This window comes from Brachyistius frenatus, unplaced genomic scaffold, assembly GCF_029030835.1.
Source record: "Brachyistius frenatus isolate BFR_SWC_R1_liver_20210118 unplaced genomic scaffold, ASM2903083v1 Contig_235, whole genome shotgun sequence".
Classification (NCBI taxonomy): domain Eukaryota; kingdom Metazoa; phylum Chordata; class Actinopteri; family Embiotocidae; genus Brachyistius; species Brachyistius frenatus.
Window position 1 is genome coordinate 47,917 of NW_027210834.1, and position 24,621 is coordinate 72,537.

At 38.7% G+C, this 24,621-nt stretch overlaps 1 protein-coding gene across 9 annotated transcripts in view; it reads right to left on the bottom strand.

The window, feature by feature from the left end:
- Positions 1-24,621, bottom strand: part of otofa (otoferlin a) — a 72,741-nt gene that overhangs the window by 37,129 nt on the left and 10,991 nt on the right. For all 9 annotated transcript variants that reach the window (XM_069720138.1, XM_069720132.1, XM_069720134.1 and 6 more), the window contains exons 3-5: positions 13,713-13,801; positions 5,340-5,439; positions 2,286-2,485 (exon numbers count right to left, since the gene is read on the bottom strand). In XM_069720138.1, the coding sequence (XP_069576239.1) occupies positions 2,286-2,485; positions 5,340-5,439; positions 13,713-13,801 (389 nt within the window). The remainder of the gene's footprint in view (positions 1-2,285; positions 2,486-5,339; positions 5,440-13,712; positions 13,802-24,621) is intronic.

A 24,621-nucleotide genomic window follows, 5' to 3' on the forward strand; every position in this document is an offset into this window, starting at 1 on the left:
AAAACATCTCAACCAGAGAAAAACTTAGCAGCTGGTAATTCAGGATATAAAAGGTTTGGATGAGAAGTGGCAAGGCTATTAAAATCCATCAGTCTGACCAATTTTCTCAGTAGGTTATTCGCTTATTTTCCCCAAACCAAAAAGCCCTACGGTATCCCTGACAGTCTGACTGACAGCTCCCAACTGCCACGGCAACAAGATGGCTGGGCTTGCTCACCTGAAGTAAAGAGCGGAGAGTCAAATGTATGTGTTGCATAATTATTAATCTGAAATATAGCACATCGAAAATACATTTAGGGTTTGATTACTTTGGTGAAGATTAGCTCGATAACGTTCTTCCAGCTTAACTATTTTACACGATTCCTCTGCAGCAGTACTTTCTTTTTCTTTTTTGACCAAATCCAAGCACTGTATCCGTTATATAAAACCCGTGGGACGCTCTATAACCAAGTTAACTTTTCTTGGTTTCCCCAGGCTTGTAAATCCCGTTTTAACACAATTCTTTAATTTTATTCAGTAAGACAGTGTAACTTAGTCATTCAGTGTAAACAAACAAAAACAAAAACGTGCACAACCGCATTTAGCCACACACAAGCATATGTTATTTCACACGCTCATTCAAAATGCAGCATAATGATGGTTTTAGGGGTCTGGCTCTGCAGATAGTCTCGGTGAAAATCAATACCTCCCACAGATTATTTCACATACTATTCAGCAAAAACACAACAGTGAAACCACAGAGGAAGACCATGCACTGAGGCAAAAAAACAGCCTGCAGACATGAGCAGCTCTTTTTTTCATGGTAAATATATGTGGCCTTATACAGCCTGGTGTTATTGTGTATTACTTTCAACTGCCACATGCAGCTTGTTCTAAACTAATACAATTTTGCCCACTATGGTTTTCTTTTTTAATTTTGGTTTGAATAAGGACAAAGTAGTAATATTTGTAACTTCAGTGATTGCAAGAAATATATTCTGTTTTAATTTCTACAATGCTGCTTCTGTAAAATAAATGGATTTCATCAAAGAGCATGACATTAAACAAGTTAATCATAAAACCTAAAAAATTAATATCATCCAGGCTTAAACAAATATACAAACTGAAATTCTGTACTCTTAAAAAGTTATTGACAGTTTGCAAAAATGGATCAAAATGGATGAAGTAAAAAGAGACTCATACTCTTCATTTTTCATCGTCAAAATATGGCTCCTACATTATCCACAATCCAACTCATCCAACAGTTTGAAAATAAAGTGCATCATGCTCATGGATGTACTAGGAGAAATTAATACTGGACTCAAAGATAGTGTTTAGTTACTTGAATGAATATTGCTTGTCTGACGGTAAGCCAAAACCATTTTCTTTTATGAATGTCTTTGTCCTTTATTGGACGAGCAACAGTGATGAGTCAGACAGGAAACACTGGATGAGGGAAAGGAGATGACTTACAACACTTGTGCCTGGCTGAAACTGAACAAGGGACGTTGCAATTATGTGACATGTGCTGTAACCATTCAGCCACCGAGGCTCGCCCAAACATGGTTTGTCGATTTCAGGTTCCCTTCTGCGTTGTGCAACCCAATGGGCATGCTTACTGTTCCCCGCACCTGTCCTGCCCATGCTTGTCGCCTGAAGTGATGTCACTTGCAATGTAACTGGAGGCAACGAGCGTGGGCGGCTGTTCAGTCATATTTACCTGTTTTCACATAACTTCTTTGGAGGCCTCAAAAGCTTCATAAGATTTCATCAAATATATAAAACAACTTTAAAATGCTGATTGTTTTACATAACTAAATGCCCCACCTGACTGTGATGCATTTTTCATTTAAATTTTGCACAAACATTAGGAATGGCCATATCTACACCATATATTGACATGATCCACATTGTTAATTGAGAGTTGATCACAGATGACGACCGATTTGCAGAACGATAAATTCTGCTCTGAACTTGGCTAGATTGATGCAGAAGTCCTCTGTGTTTCTCTCAGTAATGACGGCAGATGTCACATCAGCCGGACAGCATGAGGCCTCATTAATGTGTGAATGTTGCATCCAGCTGTTAAACTGAACCCGTTCAAGTTATTCATCACCCATGTGTGCCTCAGTAGTACTCCTACCGGTAAAATCCTCTTAAAGAGCTAAAGTACAAAAATAAACAACATATCTTGTTTGCTTTTGGGGTGCCAACAAATTGATATTCAAGGGCTAATCAACACAATTTCACATCCTGATTGTGATGTAATCAAGTTATATAGGAAACAGTTTGTCTGTTTGACTCACTTTCTGAACGTCGGTATGGATCCCTGTAAAGACCGTCCAGGAGATGTCCCTGGCCCGTGGCTTTGTCCTGACAGCAAGCTGTCTGTTTCAAAAGCAAACATCCCGTCACGGTCGTCGGGAACATCCAGGAACTCCCCATCACTCCACACTCCAACCGCGCCGTCCATCGACTGGTATCTGATCTCTATAGTAACGCTGGTCTAGAAATTACGGAAAAGTTGATCAAAATGAGCTCAGTTGAATACATTTTATTTCACTTCAAAGCATTCAGATTAATTTATCTAATGTATGAAATTTGTTTTTCTGAGAAAAGCGTCAAATTATCCAAAACTCATTATTTCCCCGTCAGATGCTTCTAATGTTTCAATTATCCCTGCAAACAAAATCTAATCCAAGGACTTTATGATGTTTCATTTAGAAACAAAATCAAAGCATCATTTATCACTAATATCCTTTATTTGTTTGTAAAATGGCAGTGTGCTATCAGGACTGCCGTTACGCCTACCGATTCAGCCATCAAGATAATTTCAGCTTGACAAATTATGTCACAAATATTTTCCATTACAAACTTCTTAAATGTCATTTTAACCAACAGTAATTTTTGGCTTATTCACTTTTTTTGTTTGAAATCATGTCATGTTTCATACGTTACCTGATCTGAAATGTTTGCCCATGCTTGTGTGCAGCTGTATAGATGGCACTTTCAACATATTAATTTTTTTCTCAAAGTATTGCTAAGCCTACTTACAGCCTTACACTGCAGCTACCGTGACTGCTGACTCTTCACTTTGTTATGTTATCCTTGTTTTACTTGTACTTGTGGATCTAACTTGTGCATTTTGGTTCACGTTGTCTGTTTAATGTAGAGTACATGATGATATGAAAAGTGCTCTTTAAATACAAATTATGATAATATTCTGATAGACTTTTGAGGGACTTTACTGGGCTCTTCTTAACATAGGTTAATCTGCAGTGTTTATACATGTTAACATGTATTTATGTTTGCATGTAAAATGTATATTTTTTTGCCTTTGTTTTTAGTTAGCTAAACTCACCACACATATAGCGCAACACCTCATGCACAACCAATGAAATTGTAAACCAGCCAACACCGGAAGGCCGTCTCGCATGTGCTTTCCTGTCTATTTAACTGTGTAAAGAAAAAGCTCTCAATATTGGCAACAAACTTAGCAGGACTATAAATCAAGTCCTCTTCTTGGTATTTACTGGGGGGATTCAGACTGACACCAGCTGTTTGTTTAATGCAGACCAGAAAGACAGGTGGCACCGTAGTTTGTGTTTGGTATCTTCTGAAGAATTTTGTTTGGACAATTATCATCCTCCTGGCAAGGACCTGATCTTTAATACAGAGTGGCCAATTTATTCTACTGACAAAGATGGATGAGGACAAAAATTTACATCGGGGATACTTGTTTATTCACTCCCACATCTCTCTTTGTCGCTCTCTCTTTCTTACATCCTGGCAAGGCAATCACTGTAATCCACCAGGAATTAGATTTGTTACTATGGCAACCACACCAGTGCAGAGTTGTAAGAAAAAGTGTTTCTCTCGGGTTACGTCTGGTTTAGTTTTGCCAGTTTCTTGCTACAGGGATGTGTGTGTGTGTGTGTGTGTGTGTGTGTGTGTGTGTGTGTGTGTGTGTGTGTGTGTGTGTGTGTGTGTGTGTGTGTGTGTGTGTGTGTGTGTGTGTGTGTGTGTGAGAGAGAGAGAGAGTGAGGGGGGGGTTAAGTGTGTTCACGAGAAGCCACTTGCACATATGTCGTTTTGTATGTGTAAATGTGTGGCATGTGTGTAAACCCTGTAGCCCTCCCGTTGTGTGTTATCATCTCAGAAACATGGCATCAGCACTCCCAGCTCCACCAACACAATTCTGCACCCTGTGGTGGTTTTAAATCTCACACAGATACGTCGTCCCTCACATCCCATTGTGCTGCCCTCATTTCCACATAAATATTCCCTCTTACATCATGCTTTCACTCCCAAATCATCCTCACACTCATCTTTACCACTGAGCTGTTCTAAACACAATTCCTGATCAATAGACAATATATAGATTAATGTTAATGGCAAGTGTTTATGATGTTCTGATGTTGTTAGGAGACTGTTGTATTTCCATCAGATACTGGTTTATGTGAGGGTCTTCACTGCTGATCCTTTATTGGTTATACATCTCCTATTGCCACTGCTGCATGTCCCTCTATTTGCTTGTGAATACATTTTGCTGGCTAATACCATTCCTTTAGATCCTACTGCTGTAAGCTATATCATTTACAACAACAAACTGTTTGATTTAGGCTTTTGTAAATGTTTTTTGTAAACCCGTATTCCCCCCTTTAATTTGAGCTTTGCGCATGCTGAAATGTTGTATAGGCAGCTTGAAAGGACATGTTCTTGTGCCATTCAATGAAATTTATTTTAGACGTTTGTCTACATCCTTACCTCCAAATTCAGCTCAATACATCTGTTATGTTTGGACACTTTATCCATAGCCTTAAATTTAGAATATAGCTATTTGAAATGGGAAGGCTACGCAGTTATTACTGACAGGAGGAGTAAGGATGAAAATGGAGCCTACAAGCAGCTCCTGTCTTGTTTCACGTTTTGGCCTCTTGTGGGCAGCACCACAAGATATAAACATAAAAGTGACATATTATCAGCTTATAAAATTGTTATGGTGAAAATGTTAGTATTTTCTACTGATATATTCAGTAGATATATAGCAACATATCATTCATTTAGAGCCTTTGCAGAGTTGGTTTCATAAAAGCACTGATCTGTTTGGGTATTTGCATTACTTGTCTGGGAGCCACTAAGGTAGCTCTAAGCAAGCTTTTAAAGGTTGATGGAGTTGATTCAAATGATTTATAGTAATTACTATATATAAATATTAGCCTGGAAATAAAATATTTTGAACACTTAACATTAAATGTTAACTAGAGAAAGAGCAGAGATATGGTCGGGGTCTCCAAAAATGTCGACCTCCTCACTTTGTAACTCGTGTAGACTGCTGCCACTCCAGTGTAAGAGCCTACCTTTATTGATGTGTTGTTATCATCGATGAGAGTGTCGGTCAGCTCTAGGTGTCCCTCTTCAGCCACCTTCTGAAGAACCATACAGAAAGTCCCAACCAGCCTGCAGGAAAACACCAACAGAGAGACACACATTGTAAACAGAAATCAATAGAATCGATACACAACATTAATGTGTTTTTCTCCTTTGTTCCTCCTCTGCTGCCCATCTGTTTACCTCTGTGTAAATCTAAAGTCTGCAGATCGTTGTCACATTGCCAGCCTGTCTACATTTTCAGTAACACCAATAAATACTGACAAATTGATTTTTTTTTCTATTCATCAAAAGCATCTGCTCTCAACCACTACATAGTGTTTTTCTGTATAGGGGAAAGTGTGTGAGTGAAGTCATGAACAGACTGCTCTGTGGTGAATGGGGATGAATATGAACAGTGACAGACATGATGAAGTGCCATAGTATCTAGTAGTGCCAGTATGTCACTCGTCAAAGCTGTTTAAAGGAAGTAGAGAACAGCTCACTGTCAGTCAGTCCTCATTTTAACTAGTATTTCCTCTTTACTGTCCTTTTGTCAGAAACTGCTTCTAGATTTTGCCGAATCAAACCTCATCCATCATTTTGGTACTTACAGGAATTGGTACAAACAATAGATATAAATAGTATCAAACTTATGATTGTCATTTATTAAAAAGTATGTCCTATATTTAAAAGATTTTTGTTATTTTGTTGTGTGCTAATGCACAATGTGGGAAGCAATAGCTGTTCCGTGTTTTCAAGTTCTGTTGTCTTCTGGTTGTGTAACTGGCTGCCAAATTTTCAAAGAAGTGATAAATCATGAAGGACAAAAAAGCTGACTCATTCACTGACAGAATGGTTACTTATTTTTGGACATTTTCTTACATACAACCATCACGTTATCTTTTATTATCTTAGAGTTTTATGAATTTGATGAGCTGTTCTTTTAGTTTGGAGATGCGTCTTTACAGATGAGTTTTGTTTGTCCTGTGTTGATGCATTTCTGATGGACCCTGTGCTGCATGGTGCTGTATATTGCTGTATATTTGAATTTAGATTCAAAAGTTCACACAAAATTGCTCTATGTTGATTGTAACCACCAAGCAAATTACAAATTACACATCTTTTCACACTTCACGACACATGACAAAGGCATAGAGCAGAACGTTTGGTCAATGTACACTTTAAAAAAACACCAAAGCGAACACAGTGACATAGAAAACATAAATGCTTAATCTCTGCTAAAATGTATTTTAGATATTAAGACCTGAATTCAATGACTTCCTGTAATTTAATGGCCAATTGTCCTGATTTCACTGAGAATCAACCATCGGTTTAGTCTGGTTAGTTCCCCAGTGTGCTCGCCAACTTGCGTGTATAAAATATGATCAGAATTAAAATGTGTTTGTATCAAAGGACTTCGAATTGGAAATCTCCCCTATTAGGCATAACATCAAGGAAAATACTAGACATGTGTTTCAAATAGCTTTCACAAAAATGTTCTAAAACCTTTTTTCAACACATTTCCAGCACAAGGCAGCAATTTATCAGCCACTTCTCTTACACTTTTTTTTAGTCCCCTCAAGGACAAGTGACTTAATGGATGAGAAGTCACACACAATTCATTCACCTTGCACACTCAATTGAAGGGTTACTCTTTACTTTTCTTTAGTTTGCTGTTACTTTGAGTTTGCGATTATAAGAAAGGTTTGTTGTAACTTAAAAAAAACAATTATGAAGGCAGCAGGGCCTCTGTGCTGACCTTAGATCCAACATAGGAACATAGAACACACATTGCATTTAACTGCTCTTTTGTTTAAATTAAGAGTATTAAATTATGTAAATGTAACACTGAAAATGGAAGAATAACATATTGGGCATTTTGTTTTTTTACTTTGTTGAAAATCCCATGCCTGGTTTAATTAAAGGATTATTTCTTGATTGTTTTCTTTTGTTCATGTTTTATTGGAGATTAATTCCTGTCAACATCCAATGGAAACTTTAACTAAGTAATCAACTGGGCACCTATATGGAAAATAGTCATACTATTTACTTCTGCAACTCTACAACTGCCTTGAGTTTTTAAGCTGTGAAATGAACATTTCCTCATGGTGTCTGAGGAAACACAGCAGAATGGGACTTCCACTGTGGACCGTTGCTATTTATTAGATCATTAGATGCATTTCTATGCTGCCCAAGGATCCTGCATACAACATAACAGCAGGAAGAAACCCAGTACAGTCCCCATTCAGGTAGTCAATTAGAGTTGGTGAATAATTTAAAGAGTTTCCCCCAAAACAGAGTGTGCAGAGAAATCAGCCACACATAGAGAGCATGCCGTGCAGCCCACACCGAGCCACAAACACATCCCATTTACACTATCATGATTTACACATACATCTACACATACCTCGGATAACACAAGTTTTACTGCATATGTCACATAGTGGGTAGTACATCAAATGAAGCAACAAAGGAACCGGACACTCAAACACCAGGCTGGATGAGTCCACAGGGAGAGATAATATCATAAGGCAAGGGCATGCAAGCAATAGCTTAACCACAAGGTACACAAAGACTTACGCACACACACACACACACACACACACACACACACACACACACACACACACACACACACACACACACACACACACACACACACACATAGAGGAAATCATCAGGCATTGGAGCTAACAATGTGAGCTTCCCAATGGGACTGTATAAATTGACAGTCAGATGAGAGTGAATGAGTACAGTACATACAAACACACGCGCTGTACACAAGCACACCTGCACCTCAATATGAAAAACAACAAATTCTATCTCATTACATTTATAAGCAAAGAATAACAACAAAGGCAGCACGTGGCTTTCATCAGTGAGCAAATAAAGCGAGAGCGCTGTTTAGAAGCTGCTATTATTCTTCTTCTCTCTCTAGATTAATCTCTCTTTATCTCCTACCCTCACCTATAGTTTGTCTTTCCTCTGGAGCGAGTGTTGATGAATTCAAACCAGAGAAAAAAGTGAGGCCACATTTGTCAGGAGAGCTTCAAAACTTAATAATGAGGGAAATTTACACTTGCAGAACTTGACTTTGAATCCCAGGTTTTACAGAAAAAAATATGTGCTGCGCCTCAGGTGCTGGCAGATGGTTTCTCTGTGAAAGTGTGTATCTGCCTGGCTCCCCAAAGCACAGCTCCATGCTCAACTTTACAGGATTAACTAAAAAAAAAAAAGTCAGTGAGGATATTAAAGGTTCTGTGCAGAAAACCTTTTCTTTGCAGAAAAATAGGAGCCTCTGCACCTCTGAGCAACATCTCCACTTTTTCCTTTACCAGACAGAGGTGATCAATATGTCCAAATGGTCTGTCATTTACTTTCAGCCATTGTAACATGTGTACAAGTGCTGAATAATTGAACTGAGCGAGGCCTATCATGTTCTGGCTCACTTTTTAGCACTTCAAAAGGTGGCATTCATTATTGATTGAAGTTCTGCAAACAATTTACTTTCATCTGCTCCATAATTCAGAGCTCCCTTCCCTTTCAATTTGTATTATTTTTCTTTGTGATCATGAAGTTTCTTACAGAAATCAAGGCGTAACTATGATGAAAGATCTGTCTCAGGTAAACTTGGGAGGAGGTGAGAACAACTTTGAAATGTAAAATATTCCCTCAAGTCAAAGAGAGTTGTTCTCAAGGTTGCACTAATCCACCACAGCTGCTCGTAACTCAGCTGGAGGACAGCATGACATGGAAATGTTACAGCTGACAGGTGTGTGTGATTTGGCCTTTCTGACCAGGGGAAAACCTCTGTCAAGCATTGCCCCCATTGATGAGCACACATACACAAGCATAAGAATATTGAGTAAACACATCTCTATTGATTCACATGGATGCAAACAATACACCAGTGTTCCTCCCTTTTACACACACACACACACACACACACACACACACACACACACACACACACACACACACACACACACACACACACACACACACACACACACACACACACACACACACACACACACACACACACACACACACAATTTGAATGAGTTTTAGTGGAAAGAAACAAAGTGAAAAAAGAGGGAATAATACAGTTGTTGCTTCTGAATGACGCGTAACAGGATATCAAAATTTGTTTAGCATGGATGTCCATCAGTTGTCTGGTTTTACCAAACCCAAACTCGTTGCAATCTTTATCGTGTAAACTTCGGGCTAATTTTGAAACCACTGAAGCAGCCTTTAACCAATCTGTATTGTCCACCGTGTGACTACTGTTTTCAAAGCAATCCATCGGAAAAATGTCTTTATGCTACTGGCAAAAAAGAAGAATCTGTAAGATTCAACGGAGTAACAGGTTTATATTTGTAAGCATTCATTTTCAGACAAGGCTGTAAACTGTCCCAATGTGTGCAACACTGATAATAATAACACCTTTTTTTGAGTCATAAAAGCCTAAAAAATAATCAGAAACTCAAGAAGAGAATAACAAAACCAGTGAGGGTATGATTTGATTTAGTGCTAAACTCAGGAGAGGGGACAGACAGAGGTAGATTAATTGGAACAAAGAGTATGTAAATTGTAAACAGTCTAATCTCACTTCAGTAGAAACTGGTCACAACAAAACTTGAAGGCAATTTTAAAGATAAAGCAAAGTAAAACATTTAAGACTGTGACAAACTGAAATTCAATAGTCACTCACAAACCCCAAGGAAAAGTTCTCCAAAGGTTGCATGTGCTGTTTCAACAAAAACAGTGTGTATATACTTCTAGAATTTCAAGTTCTTCCTGATTGATCTGTGTTTCTGTTTGCAGGGTATTCAAGAGTGACATTCAGTTAGCACCAATTATAGTCATACTTTATAATCTTGCCTAATAATAACAATCACAAGTTTGCAAAAGTGTCATAAATAATCAGCAGGCAGAATCATCTTCATCAATTTCATACTGCATCCAATCCAATCACAAGTCCAGCTGCATAACATTGTGTGATCACATAAACACCTTGTTTATTAAATAACTGATGCAAATCATAGAATTTGTCTCAACACGATGGGATGTTTCTTTTGAGCCAAACTGACAAGAATTATGTAAATAGTCAGTCTTGTCTGCTACAAGAGGAAATGCCACTTTTATTACACCGGCTGAGATTTGAAGGTGCAGCAATCTAACCTTTGTGTAACACGTATGTTACTTTGAAACTGGTGACAGAGAATCCTCAAATGCTTTCAAAGTCTATGGCAATGAGCGGGCTGAGATGTTTTGAGGGACAACTATGTATTAAGAGGGGCAGAACGTCACTGTCCAAAACTAAAGAAGACACTTCAGGTCGGGAAGGTGGGTTTTCTTTGACAATCATTGGGTTGTACACTGTGAATTCGTCCTCCAGGATCAGACTGTCAACTACAGTTCGACTGTGATGTTCTGAGGCGTCTGAGCTGAAAAAAATTGCTGCAAATATCCTGAACCGTAGCACAATGGTACTTTGGTTCTCCAACACGACACCATGTCCGCTCACAGCGTGACAACAAACACATTTGTGGCTTCCTACCACTCCTAGTCATTGGATTTAGCTCCCTGCCATTTCTTTCTCTAGCCCAAAAATTTGACATAAAATTTGTCGTGCACTCTCTGCACAAGTTTCAGATTTCCATGGTGAAATCACAACTGTCATCTTTTGCTGAAAAGCTGAAAATTGGGCATCGGTGTAAATTGAGCGTGAATGGTTGTCTTTCTGTGTTGCTGGCAACATGTCCAGGGTGTATTCTGCCTGTCACCCGGTCAGTAGGAACAGGCTCCAGCCCCCCTTTACGGGGAAAAGCCGGTATAGATAATGGATTGATGCATTAATTCTATCTCGATTTTCATGGACCCCACTGATGTTCCTCAATGGACCTTATGGGAGTCACTGACCTCGGGTAAAAGACATTGAATATGCAATCATACACCCTGAAGTCTGCTTCACAGCTCCGTAACTCACACACAGCATACTCCAGGGTGTGCAGAATATGAAAGCCTGTCTCATGCCATGGGGGAAACCAGACAATAAAACATGTTCTACATTATGGCACTACAGCACAGAGACTACCACGCATCGCTGCCCTCTCTTTGTGTTGTGGTAATGTGATCGCGCATGTGGTTGCAGGGTGTGACACACTGCCCTTACAGTGTGTTGGTACCTACAGTGATGAAGTACATCAGTAACAATGGTAATGATGCAACCTGTGGCCATATGGAGGAGGTGTGAGATCAACACAACACTACGACTCATCTTGAATTATTTACCTAATTAAATGTGTGTCCAATTGTATTCACGTCCGTGTTTAAGTGTCTTTACAGTCAAGAGTACAGTACTTGTATTTGAGCACATCACAAGAGTGATTGTAAGTTTTGCTTGTGGACATGCATCTCCAATTCAGATTGCGGTATTATGAAGTAGTGAGTGGATGAAAAAGTTCTTAATTGCAGTTTTTGCTTTTTCTGCACAAAATCATGTGCAAAATTGTACAGAATAAGTGAATAATTCTGTTGGGCAACATGAATTTAGGATCAAATTCAATGGCAATTCATTCTAAAGCTTTTGAGATAATTCCCTAAAAAACTAAATTGTCAGCCTGATGGTGGGATTACAATAAAAGTCTGAAGACTGCCAAATTCACATGATATTATTTCTTGGAGACCATTAATTTTGGTACAAAATTATATGGTGGTAAATCCAAGAGTTGCTGAGATATTTCAGTTTGGAACAAGACTGAAAAAGACAGAGTCACTAGGTATTACACAAAACTGCTTGCATGAACTCAGTGCTCGATGAAGAGAAATTTATGGTCCTCTCTAAATTGGAATGTGCAGCTGTGAAATTTTCTTCCTGTCTGTTTCCATTTTGCTCTTCCACACAATAACACCACAAAAACCTTGATGACAGTTAAGAGCTGCCTTGATGTAGAACCGATAAAACATCCGTCTGCACACCTGTCAGCAGCTTTTAGCTCTCAGTTGTCTTTGTAAGTGGATGAGAAATGTGTCTCCACCTACAGTCCACACATTCACACTGAACCACACTCCCACATGGCTGACATGATAAGGTCACACAGATAAAATATCAAGACAGGGGCGCACACACAAACACACACCTACCACCTACACACACACGTATTAAGTTCTAATGACTGTGTAGGCGATATAGTACTACTAACTCTTTATAGGACACATCAATCAGTCCAACACCAAAAAAATGCAGAAGCTGTAACAATCTGATTGGATTTGTTACAGACACAGGAGATGGACAGGCAACCAGCCCACGACTTTTCAGACCCGGACACAGTATGAAAGGCTTAAGAGCAAAATACCGTCCAAGGGAAACAAAGAAAAACAAAACAAGAAGAAGAAATGAGGAGAAGTGGAGGGAAATTACTTTATTAGCCAATTTTCACACACAGCCTTCACAAATGATGTTTTACATCATGTCTACATGACAGGCGTGGCGACAAGTTAGCAGACACGGGATGCGTTCAGACACAGTATTGTTTGCAGGTCACCTGCGTTTCAGCAGCACTCAGAACATGTCAGACAGTCACAGAAGTTAAGGGCGTTAAGATGAAGAAAGACCTGAAGCCCAGAAATATGCTTATGCACACGGGAAACAGGAGCTGTCACATGGCCTGTGTAGACAGCTGGAATTAAAGTACATTCTTCACACACACATGCATGAGCCAGAAGTTTATAAAACTATGCAAACATACTGTAAGAAGTGTTGAGTGTCATGCTGCACTCTTGAAGCAGGCCGAAGTATCAGCGAATTGCTCAACAGCACTTTGGTAATGAGTGTACATGGCTCACAAAGGGAATAAAGCCTCCTGAGGTTATGATTTGTCACAAAAAACATGCACACTTTTACTGCAAGCTTGTGAATGTTTGAAACAGTCTACAAGTCACAGCAGTGTTATATCAAACTCAGACTCACAAATTGCAAACAATTTCAAAATAATGTGTTCAAGGTGAGAACCCATGTTGGATCGTCGACAACTGCACCCCGAGTGTTATTCACGATCTGATTGTTTGGAGAGTGTAAAGTGATAAATTGCTCAGTCTCTCATGCCGTTTCATTCCCTCTACCTCCCCTCCTGATGTGATACTCACTCATGGCCCGCTCTGTGGTTTGCACAATTGAGTCAATTTACAGCAACCTCTGGGGGGAATTCAAGCTTATTCTCCTTTGGCTGAGAAACACACGCCGTGTGTCAGTCTAAATTGGTCACAGGCAGTGACAGGAAGGGCACTGGAACCACAAACAGTTTACTCTGAAATGCTGTTTGCATCTAAGAGAAGCTTGGAGCTGTATACCTTACCTGTTGGAGAAGACTTTGCTGTAATTGTACACTTGGATCTCCAGCATTTCGTTTCCATCCAGCCTGCTGGCAATGGGCCATCGAAATGTCTGAAACAGAGACAGAATATGAAGGGTTGGCAGACAGTCAGCCTGAAACTAATGGATAGATTTCTTATTAATGAATGTGTAGTTGTTTGTAAGTTTTAGCAACACCTCATTAATCATTTAGTCTATATTGATATGCAAAGCAAAGATATCTAATGCAAACTATGTAAATATATTTATTTAGAGAAAAGATCAAATGTTTAAAATGGTCCTTGCTGTTGATTTACTTTTACCTTGTTTATTTAACTTTATTATATTTCAATTACTTTTGTAATATTGCACAGGTTTCATTATTACCACCATTATTTAAGATTTTTCTTATTTACTGTATTTATAAGTTTTACCATTCATTTTAATACATTTTTATCATGCACTTTTATGATGTTTCAAATCTAACTTTGTTTTTCAGTTTGAATTGTCTTATCACCAACTTGTCAGTCACCTGTGAGCACTTTGAACCTGTACAAAAGGAACAATAGATGATTGATTGATTGATTGATTGATTGATTGATTGATTGATTGATTGATTGATTGATTGATTGATTGATTGATTGATTGATTGATTGATTGATTGATTGGTTGGTTGGTTGGTTGGTAAATTTCAGAAAATGGAATAAGCAGACATTTGTTATTTTTGTTTGATGGTTAATTGAAATACAATTAACAAAGTTCTTGATTCATTTCTTATTATGTATTCTGGATTCTGGTAATATTCAACAATAAAAAAGGACAATTCAGGAGTTACACATATTCACTTTCTTGCTGAGGAGTTTGGTGTTGAATTCAACAACATATCTAAATGTCATATCTGTATGGTAAATATGAAGCTATTGGTAACACACACATAGAGACGTTACATTATGGTTTTAACAAGCTGCCATTCTACATTTTAAAGGTATTCGTAACGCATCAACAGCTACCGTTAGCCACAATGACTGAACGCAGCTTTACCTTACTCTCTCAGTGAAGTCATAATCAAAGTTTCCACAATTCAACTCTCAGACAACTTCCCTAGAAGATGAAGAGGTGCTTTTCAGAAGGGAATAAAACACCACAATGTTTTATTGATCATCATAAACATATTTAGGCTAGAGATAGCACCGACTAAGAATATTGATTCCCCCTTGTTTTGCCTTGAGGTACAAAAGGAAAAAGCAGAAGCCAAGCAAAACTACATGGTAATACATTCTTGGCTCTCCTTCAGTGAGAGGAGCTTTGAAGGATAAAGGTTATCCTTTGGCATTTCACTTTAATTAGTTCTGAATAGCAGTTTAATAATATTTCAAGTCCTTTCACGCTGCTTTGATAAGAAGAAGATTGCAGATTTATTTGGACAGTAGAGTAATATGAATATTAACACAACATTAAGATTGATATATATATTGATTATACAGTGTATATACAGTGAAGCGTAGGCATGTATTTGTGCTTGTGTGTGTGCATGAGTGGTGTTTGACAAGGTCATTCACTGTCCCTCAGGTTGTAGCATGTCGATACACATTAGGCTGCAACATATGTGGTTTCCTTCGCCATGGAGTATTTTCAGTTTTGAGAGGTTATTAGGATTTTTTTAAAATCTTAAATCACAGAGCTGAACCTCCATCTCTGACAGCAGATGCCAGTTATTAATCGCTTTATAGGGATAGATAACATTCAAATCTAATTTGGCTTTTAGTTTCTTCTTTCCAATATTATAAACAGGTTTCTTTACATTGTTTATAAATTGGTTTACTTTCCCTGACTGACTGAATTATAAAATTGCCTGTGGTCAGTCAAATGCTTTTATCTGTTTCAAATTAAAAGCCCTCTAACGTTTCAAAGATGGATCATAATGGTTTTGATCTTGTTTACATAAGCAGTGCATCTGTCATGAAGGGTCTGTCATGAGTAAAAATAATGATCCTGAATGTGTATTAGTGTAGATTTAATTTGACAGTAGTAAATAGGTAGATGCTTACGACACATACCGTAAAAATGTCTTTCTGTGACAATACTAGATCCACTTCACAGATTTAGTTGTTTATATCACATATCCAGTCATAGTAACGAACAAACAACTCCTAAAAACTACTTAATATAGGATCAATAAAGAGAAACAGTTAAAGCAACATAAGAAGTGTCAAAAAAAGGTTCCAAACTACTAGTATCCATGTTTTTAAAATGTTCCCAACCAATAACATCCAACTTGATGACTGGAGGCTATAAAATGGCTCTTAAAGGATGAAATGATCTGTGATATTCTGTCTATAGTCTGTGCCAAATCAATCCAAGTTAGTGATCCTTTAAGAACTCTTGTAAGTGAATTATTTTTCTAATGGCCCTTACGACTTTGTCAAGTTCAAATTAAGAAATATATAAAAAAATATATGAAAATTCAGATAAATTATATTTACATATTCATGGTATGGCAGATTTAAGTAGAAATTAATTGGAAGGTCAAACACAGTATTATAACCAGAAACTATTTTCATTTGCATTTTGAAACTTTAATCGAGCCCTTAGCAGGGAAATATATCCAACAACTCCCTTTAGATTTGTTGCTGATGGCGGAAGGGAATTACTCATAATAATTAAGATGGAGGCTTAAAGGAATAGCTTCGGATTTGGCAATTCTAAAATATTCAGCAGTTAATGTAATGTAATAACTAAAGTATGATAGATATGCAAAATGTGACTAAGCAATTCCCATTTTCAAGTTTCATTACAGGTATTAACATGTAGATTAGTAAATGCTGACACTAAATTATGATGCATAACTCAGCTCCCCCGTGTTGATTAACTACGACAAGGCTACTGTACATGATTAACTAAAGAAACAAAAGCTTTCATCGGAAATGTTAGAAAAATGATGAGGTCCTGTGTTGATTCACACTCACTAAATCACCTCAGAGCCATACAGTACCATGGCAGACGGACTGTTTGAGGGCAAATGGATAAAGGTTGCTCAGGTGATTTAAAACTCATTCACCCCCTGCTGATGCAGGCTTCTCATTCAAGAAAACCCTGCAGGCTTTCAGGCAAGACATACATCAGATTTGTCCCATTAACAAATCCTGGGGTTCCCACCTGCTACTGTCAGATCTGCTTTCAAGGATCTGTGGCCACGTGTCTGTGTGTGCATTAAACCATCAGTCCATGCTGCCTGAGGATCTACAGTCTGTGGTTTCTCTTCCCAGACTTCTGCCAGGAAAGGCCAACACTGCTGCCTCTTTCGCTCTTATTTTTTCCTACACAACACTGTCAGCCTGACAACATCCTCACAGTGACAGTCCTCTTCTGAGATTGTGGCTTATACAGCCATCTCACTTCTCATTTACAACTAAATCTTCTCCAGTAAGAGGAAGGGAGGCCCCAGCATGGTGTTAATGTTCCACAGATGACAGCGCACGCAGCTAATAGAGGAAATGACGCCCAATATACACACACCAGTGCATAACACACACTTAAGCTCAAATGATACACACCCGCTTATGATTATGTTTTGTTTATCCAACATCAGGGACATTGGGCAGCCACATTCATTTCCCCAGAGTAAGAGAACCACAAATTTAAATCTATGCCTGCACAGACAACACAAACACATGTACTATAAGTGCAGGTAAACATTTACCTTCTTTTTTTTTTTACACAAACAGATGGACCAACTTTAAGCCTCTGCTTGCAGCCCTATTAACTCTATTACATGCCTCAGCACTATGCTCGTCTTCATCCTCTGCTATAATATCCAAAACAACTTATCTCCAAAGTAACACGCAAACAGGAATCCACAAGAAAGAAAGAGTAAGCTTTTTATTCTGCTTAATGCATTCACAACCACCATGACAGACAGAGTGCTTACAGTGGCTTAAACACCCAAACTGTACAGACAAAATAAATAAATGAAAGCAGAGAAACCATTAAGGTGAGAAAGAGGGAACGTTTAGTTTAGGAGGGGTTTCAAATAAAACAGTACTTTTATGCCAGTTTTACTTTCTACAAGGTGATTTTGTTTCTCAGAAAGCCATTTCGGGGGTGTTATGCAACATTAAGGTGCAAAATATTACCATTTGTCAAGTTACACAGTCTTCAAACATGCAGATCTCTTCTTTTCTGAGAAAATAAGTGTTCAAAAATCAACTTAAAAGCTAGTACTTTCTTGTTATTCAGAAGAGAGAAATTATTCAGACAGGTAGTTCTGCCTGCACACTCAACCCAATTTTCTTTACTCAGCTCTGTTTATTTATTTAACTATTACAATAGACATTAATAAATAACATGATTCTGTGACGGCAGGGATTTAACTAAATGTCTAATTTTAATCTTCAGTCTGAGCAACACAAAGTTAAAATTTAAACACATTAGAAGCACAATGCCACGCAGTATCAGCCTCATGGACAGATGCAGGTACCTCTATTAGACACTCATTATGTGCTGCCATGGTTACCCCAATAAAACCTTTATGGGATGACTATAATGGCTGCCATATGACCATATTAGACAGACAAATTTCTCAAGAGGCTCTTAGGCTGCTGGTCATGAACACAGACTTGTTTTTTGACAGAAAATAAAGAGGTGAGAAAGCTAAGATAAACTGAAGTGCTGATGATTAGGCCTGCTAAATATTTCACAGCTGGTAGCCCATTTGTTAGAGGGTGACATCACCTTTAGGCTACACATGAAAGTGAATAAAGTAGATGGAGCATGTGATATTATAATAATACAAATGTGACAAAATCCGTACGTTCTGCTAAAAATAAAGCACAATTATTTTTTTCCTGAACTAGTCAATAGCCTGACTTACATAAATGAGATGGTTTTATTATAAAATGTATATTGTTGATTTATAATGGTAAACTCTTGTCAACAAGTCTACAGGGACAAGCACCAAACTCTCTAAAGAATTACTCTGACAATTATTTTTGCTCCTGTCATTTCTTGTCTAATCAAAATGACTTTTCATGGACCAGTAAAAACCATAACAACAAATTCTTCAATTCTGTCTTCCTGACCTTTTCCCTTTCTCCGCTCATAATTACTACAGAGGGGTTTGTCTCTTCACAGTAAATATATATCATCACATGTTGAAACCAATAATGTTGTCATTCTTGTCAGTGACTGAGAACAGTCTCCATGACTGACATATCGCTTAATATCCTTTTAACGTTAAACGTTATCCAACATTGATAATGGCTTGCACAGGACATCATTGCCCTGTAACTGCCTCACCTAAAAAATGTGCTTTCTCTGTTTTTCAGGTGCAAATATTTTCAATGAAATTGGTTTATTGTAGTACAAAGAGTTTGGTGATCTTATGTAATCTTCTGTTCTATCAGCCAGAATAAATAAAAACACCTTTGGATACCCTTAATTCAAAGAAACACAAACCAACGTAGCTATGAAGTCACACTGCTCCAGTTCTATTTTGCAGAACTGGAAGCTCTGAAGTAGTCACTGCGCCTCAAACACTGACTGATGTAAACTGCTGCAATGCGCAGAATCTAGCAGCACTTCAGTCTGACTTTCTTAATCAAAATGTAACCGTGATTACATGCATCAGGAAATGTGTGATAGTAACCTGAGAAGCAATCACCACTGCACTGATATAAAACAGAAAAAAAACACTTGACTTATTTTAGATCCTCGTCTGTTTTATGTGTCTAAAAACTGCACTTTACTATTCCCCGATTGCCCCCTCTAACCCAGTGTACTGGATGATTACTAATTGGTAGGAGAATGGCCGCTCATTAAAAGTGACAGGTATGATCTCACTAACCGGAAGCCTTGAGGCCGCAGCGGCCTATCAGAGGGGCTAAATGTTCAGACGAGGAGAAGCTATTGCTGCTCTAATCCTACGCTGCAGCATTGTGGCGAACAGAGGGATGACTGGGTCGTCCTCAGCTTCCCCCTACTCACCATCCTTTGATATCTCATGACTGTTGCCATGGACACAGAGAATGAAAACACCTCAATGATTAACTATGAACAATATGTTCTTTCTTTTACACTCTCTACAAGGGTTGGGCGAAATATAATACATTTACAATGGGAGCATTCGATATGCAGTTTGTAGTGTTTGGTTGAAGTTTACAGGCTTGTTGCGATCTTCAGATGATGCAGCTCTCTGCACTTGGATCCTTCAGGCTTAGATGTCTTCTTAAAGGATAAAAAAGATGAGGGGAGACGGCTGAAACAGGCAGTATGAGCCACCATCTCATTACAGCAGGCTTTACCAGTCGCCTCGGTATGCACCAGCCGAATCCATAATATTTAGGACGGTGAGAAAAGAGTTTTTCTGCCTTCTCAGTGTGGATTCACTTTTAATTAAATAACATACTTACCAATGTGATGCACTTGACGTTTTTATATTAGTGATATTTATCTTCCCAACTATGCTGCCTAAGCAGAAAATGTTGTGCAAATCTATAGTATGAAAAACTTAACTTTTGCATGTACGAACCATATGCAGTAATTTTGCACAGCATATACCTGTACTACACTGTAGTTTATCAGTTATTGCAATATATCAATCTAAATCTAAATGAGTGAGGTTAAAAACAAAACCTCAAAAATCTAAACAACTTATGGAGGCATTTATGACAAACTACGTTCAGCCTCCGCTGCACTCTGTTTATTTCTCATAAGAAAAGGCTAACATGCTAAAGTAAGACGGTGGACATGGTAAGACTTTTACTTGTTAAACATCATGTTGTTATTGGGAGCATGTCAGCATGCAGATGGCAGCGTTTAGCTTAACAAAGTGTAGTGGCGATACAGTAACACAGCATGACTGCAGACTTTTGTTAGATTTTTTTGTTTGTAGAGAGCATGAAATATTGTTGTTTGAGCTGTTGGAAAAGGATGTAGTTTTGTTATCTTTCAACTGCATTGCATCATATTGTTAGTGGTTCCTATTTTGCCACTGTGTGTGTGTGTGTGTGTGTGTGTGTGTGTGTGTGTGTGTGTGTGTGTGTGTGTGTGTGTGTGTGTGTGTGTGTGTGTGTGTGTGTGTGTGTGTGTGTGTGTGTGTGTGTGTGTGTGTGTGTGTGTGTGTGTCACTAGATGAAACAATATCTCTTATAAGCTGGTTCTGCTGAGAAACTCGACCGTGTTGAATTCACTGACAGCACTGCGTACATGCCCATCCCAGCACCATCACCACCACCACCACCACCACCACCACCAACCCAGGCTCAATTTACTTTTTCCAATTCAACTGTCCGTCCTTGTTCTCATTTCCAGCCCAGCTCTGTTTCTCGTGTCACTTTCTCTGCATGCTCCAATGTTTTTCAATTCATCTCAGTCTAATTTGTAGTATGTGTCAAATGAAATGCCACGGGTGTAGACACGTTTCTATTAATCCAGTCAGTCTTTCATTCATGCAGAATGTATGCACAGCATATTAGTGATCTGATGGTGCTGTTTTCTGTCCTAATTTTTCCTGCATTGATATTATACGGAATCAACTTATATATTATTCTTATTTAAAAGAGGAAAGTGTAGAATTGAACTCTTCCTTTTTCTCTTGAAATAGAACAGCTCTGCTGACAGGAAATATCATTTTTATCCACTCAATTCATTCAAGACTTATTTTGTTTCATGTTAGACTCTGATAGAAATGCAGTTAGCTTCCCAGTTTCTGCTGCTAACCGGATGGTGCAGAGACACTGTAAATGACATTGCACTTGTTAAGTAAACCGCTTCACAACTCTTTAAAAATAGATGGTGTGCTGGGAGAGAGCACTCACCCCTTAAATAAACTTTCCTTTGCCGAGATGTTATTTTTATTTCTATTTCTTCTCATCTTCAACTAGCATGATGTCCCAAATTCACTGCATGAATATATGTGTCTGAGTTCACTCCAAAGGTAATTGCTTAGAGTAGTTGCATCCTACTGGGCGTAGACCTCAGGAAACAAAGTATTGGAGAAGCTTTAACCAATCTGTATATGTTGAAATCAGCCGACACTCTTCCACAGCTGCAACCACATTTAGAAAAGATACGCTCAACTTCCAAGTCATTGCACCTAACCGCCGACACTGGTCACTGATTGGTCCACAGGGGCTGTGCGCACATTAATGCAAACAGGATGTCTAGACTACAATCACAGTTAAAACTAAAGCTGTGGACGATAGTCTGGTGGAGGGAGGATAGTTTTCAAAGACAGATATTCATCAGATGGTCAGTTATAGAACTACGTTGTGTAGCAAATGGCAAAAAAAACAACTCAAACTGGGAGTCAGTCAATTATAGAAAATAATCAAAAGTTATTTGTGGAAATCCAGAATATCAATGAAAAAGATAATGAAAGTTATTTCAGGTAAGCTGAGCTGCTTTAACACTTTATTTTGCCCAGCAGATTTCTGTGCCAGCGTTTAATCAGACATCCTGTCACTCCTGAGAGACTCTTTACGGTAGAGGAGTTACAAGCTGATGCACAGGAGCTCTCTCATCGAAACAGTAAAAGAAAATTAGCAACTATATATTTCTATTCTCCTAAGGAGTCAGAATAACATAAATATTCAGCATTAATTACAAAAAACAATGTTTTGTTGTATATTTCTATCTCTTCTATATCTGCGTGCTTCTTACATCAAACAGTTTTGTCATTTTACACAGACAATAATATGAATGAATGCACGACAAGATGCATGAATCACACTACTCACAAAAACTTATAAAATTAGGATTTATGCTGAGAGTCTGACTCCTGCAGATTCTATTGTGCTCATTTTTGACAGCTCAGATTTTCACTTTCAGTTTGCCTCCAACTCCAAAGACGCAAAAAAATATATATTCTGCACAGATCATCATTTATTCATTATAAAGAGAGATGGGAAAGCACCTTCCAGGAGAAGCCCTGAATCTTAAAAACAGGTGAAGTTCACAAACTATTTTTAGACCCAGCTTGTGTCTAGTCCAGAGGCAACTGCTACTTTTCTTGTCTTTACTGCTGGTCAAGTGGACGGTAAAGCAGCGGCTGACATATAATATCTAGAGGTGGATCAAACTGATGAATGAAGTTATGTTTTAAGAATCTTTTATTCTCCGGTAACTTACTAAATATGAACTTGGCATAATGCATATTAGTTTAAGAACCTCACCCTGATAGTGATACAGTATGTTCTCATGTAACAGATATGCCTTAATTGAACCCACTAACTTCCCAAACATGATTATCCATACAATCTGGGAAGTGGTTTGGAAGTGAGCTCACGGCAGACGCTACTCGCTTTGATCAGCCGCAACCTGCGCCCGATTTCAGAGAATAGGTCAGGCTGATGAGGCTTTCAGTGGACAATGTCCACAGCTACTCTTCTTAAGCATCACCATTTCAGCAAATTCCCAAAAATGACATATGCTTGCATTCAAGTATTCAACAAGTATAGTTCAACAGCACCACAAATAACAGTGTCCAATTTGACAATGAAAATAAATGACCATCTCCCTCAACCTCATTGAATAACAACTGTGCATTATAATCCTTACCAAGGGAGGATTTATTGATGGGCTGTGTGTTTCACTTGGCAACGGTTTTAATATTATGGCTGACCTGTGTATGGCCCCCACAGAGCCCTGATCTCGACATCATGGAGTCAGTCTGGGATTAAATGAAGAGACAGAAGACTCAGAGACAACACTAACGTCACAGACAAACTGTGACAAGTCATTCAAGATGCTCCGAACAACCAATCAGATATACCTTGAAAAAAATGTGCTCCAGTGTACCTTTTTAAAGGTAAGAGGTGGTCATACCTTTTTTCTGGGGGGAGGAATTACTTCCTTTTGCGATCCTCATGTAAGCAGTGCTTTAAATCATTTTTGTGAAACAGACATCAGAACACAACATCCTGAAAAAGCCATGAAAAAGTCATAGGATTCAGACTTTAGTTTTACGTAATCACAAGACTCTCATTAAAAAATCAGACAGTGGGGCTGCAGCTAAAAGTTATCGGGGAGAACGACAATTCTTCTACTCATTATTTTTGCATAATAATTCCCTGTTTATTGTCTGCATGGTCCGAATCCCTTGACATCTTGTTTGTAAAACAAACACACATCTTTATCCTTATCAAATTCTCATGAGTGCCCTCCCACTTACACACACACACACACACACAGCAGCAGCAGCTACATCTGCAGGCCCAACACTGAACCATGTGGCCACATCAAACACTTGCAGGGCTATCGTTCCTTGCTCCAGTTCTGTCTAACTAGTGAGGGGGAAGCCCTGGCGTTCTGCAGCTAAAAGCCCCACCATGGAATGAATAATGAATACAGATTCCCCATCCAGTCTATCTGCACACTAGTTCAAAGGCGTCCTGGTAGTCCATGCATAAAGCAACAAGACGCACAACTCTGTGCTAATGGCCCTCAACTCCAGGGGCTGGACTAGGCTTACTGAACCATGTAAAATGTTGCAGTGCCAAGGCCGAAGACGACGATGAGGAGGAGGCCGTGATGAGGAATTGCTCCACAGTTTGCGGCGGTCAGGAAGACACTACATATACGATTGGGCACCACCAGCACACAACAAACCAGTGCAACTCACACACACACTCACGCACGCACAAATACACATCGACCTATAGGCTACAAGCACAAGTCATCCGAAGGGAAGCCTGAACATTTTATTGATGCTGAGTGATGCTAACGACCTCCGCAGCACCACAGAACCGAGAGGCGAGAACCGGGTGAGGCTGTCAGAAGACATCGCGTATCAGTGCCAGCCACTCAGTTCTATACCCGTTACTGTAACCTGGCTTCAGGAATGATATACTGCACCATCATTAATATTTCTGACACATTTCTCCTTTTTGACTACTTTTCTGTCTTGTATTTCACCC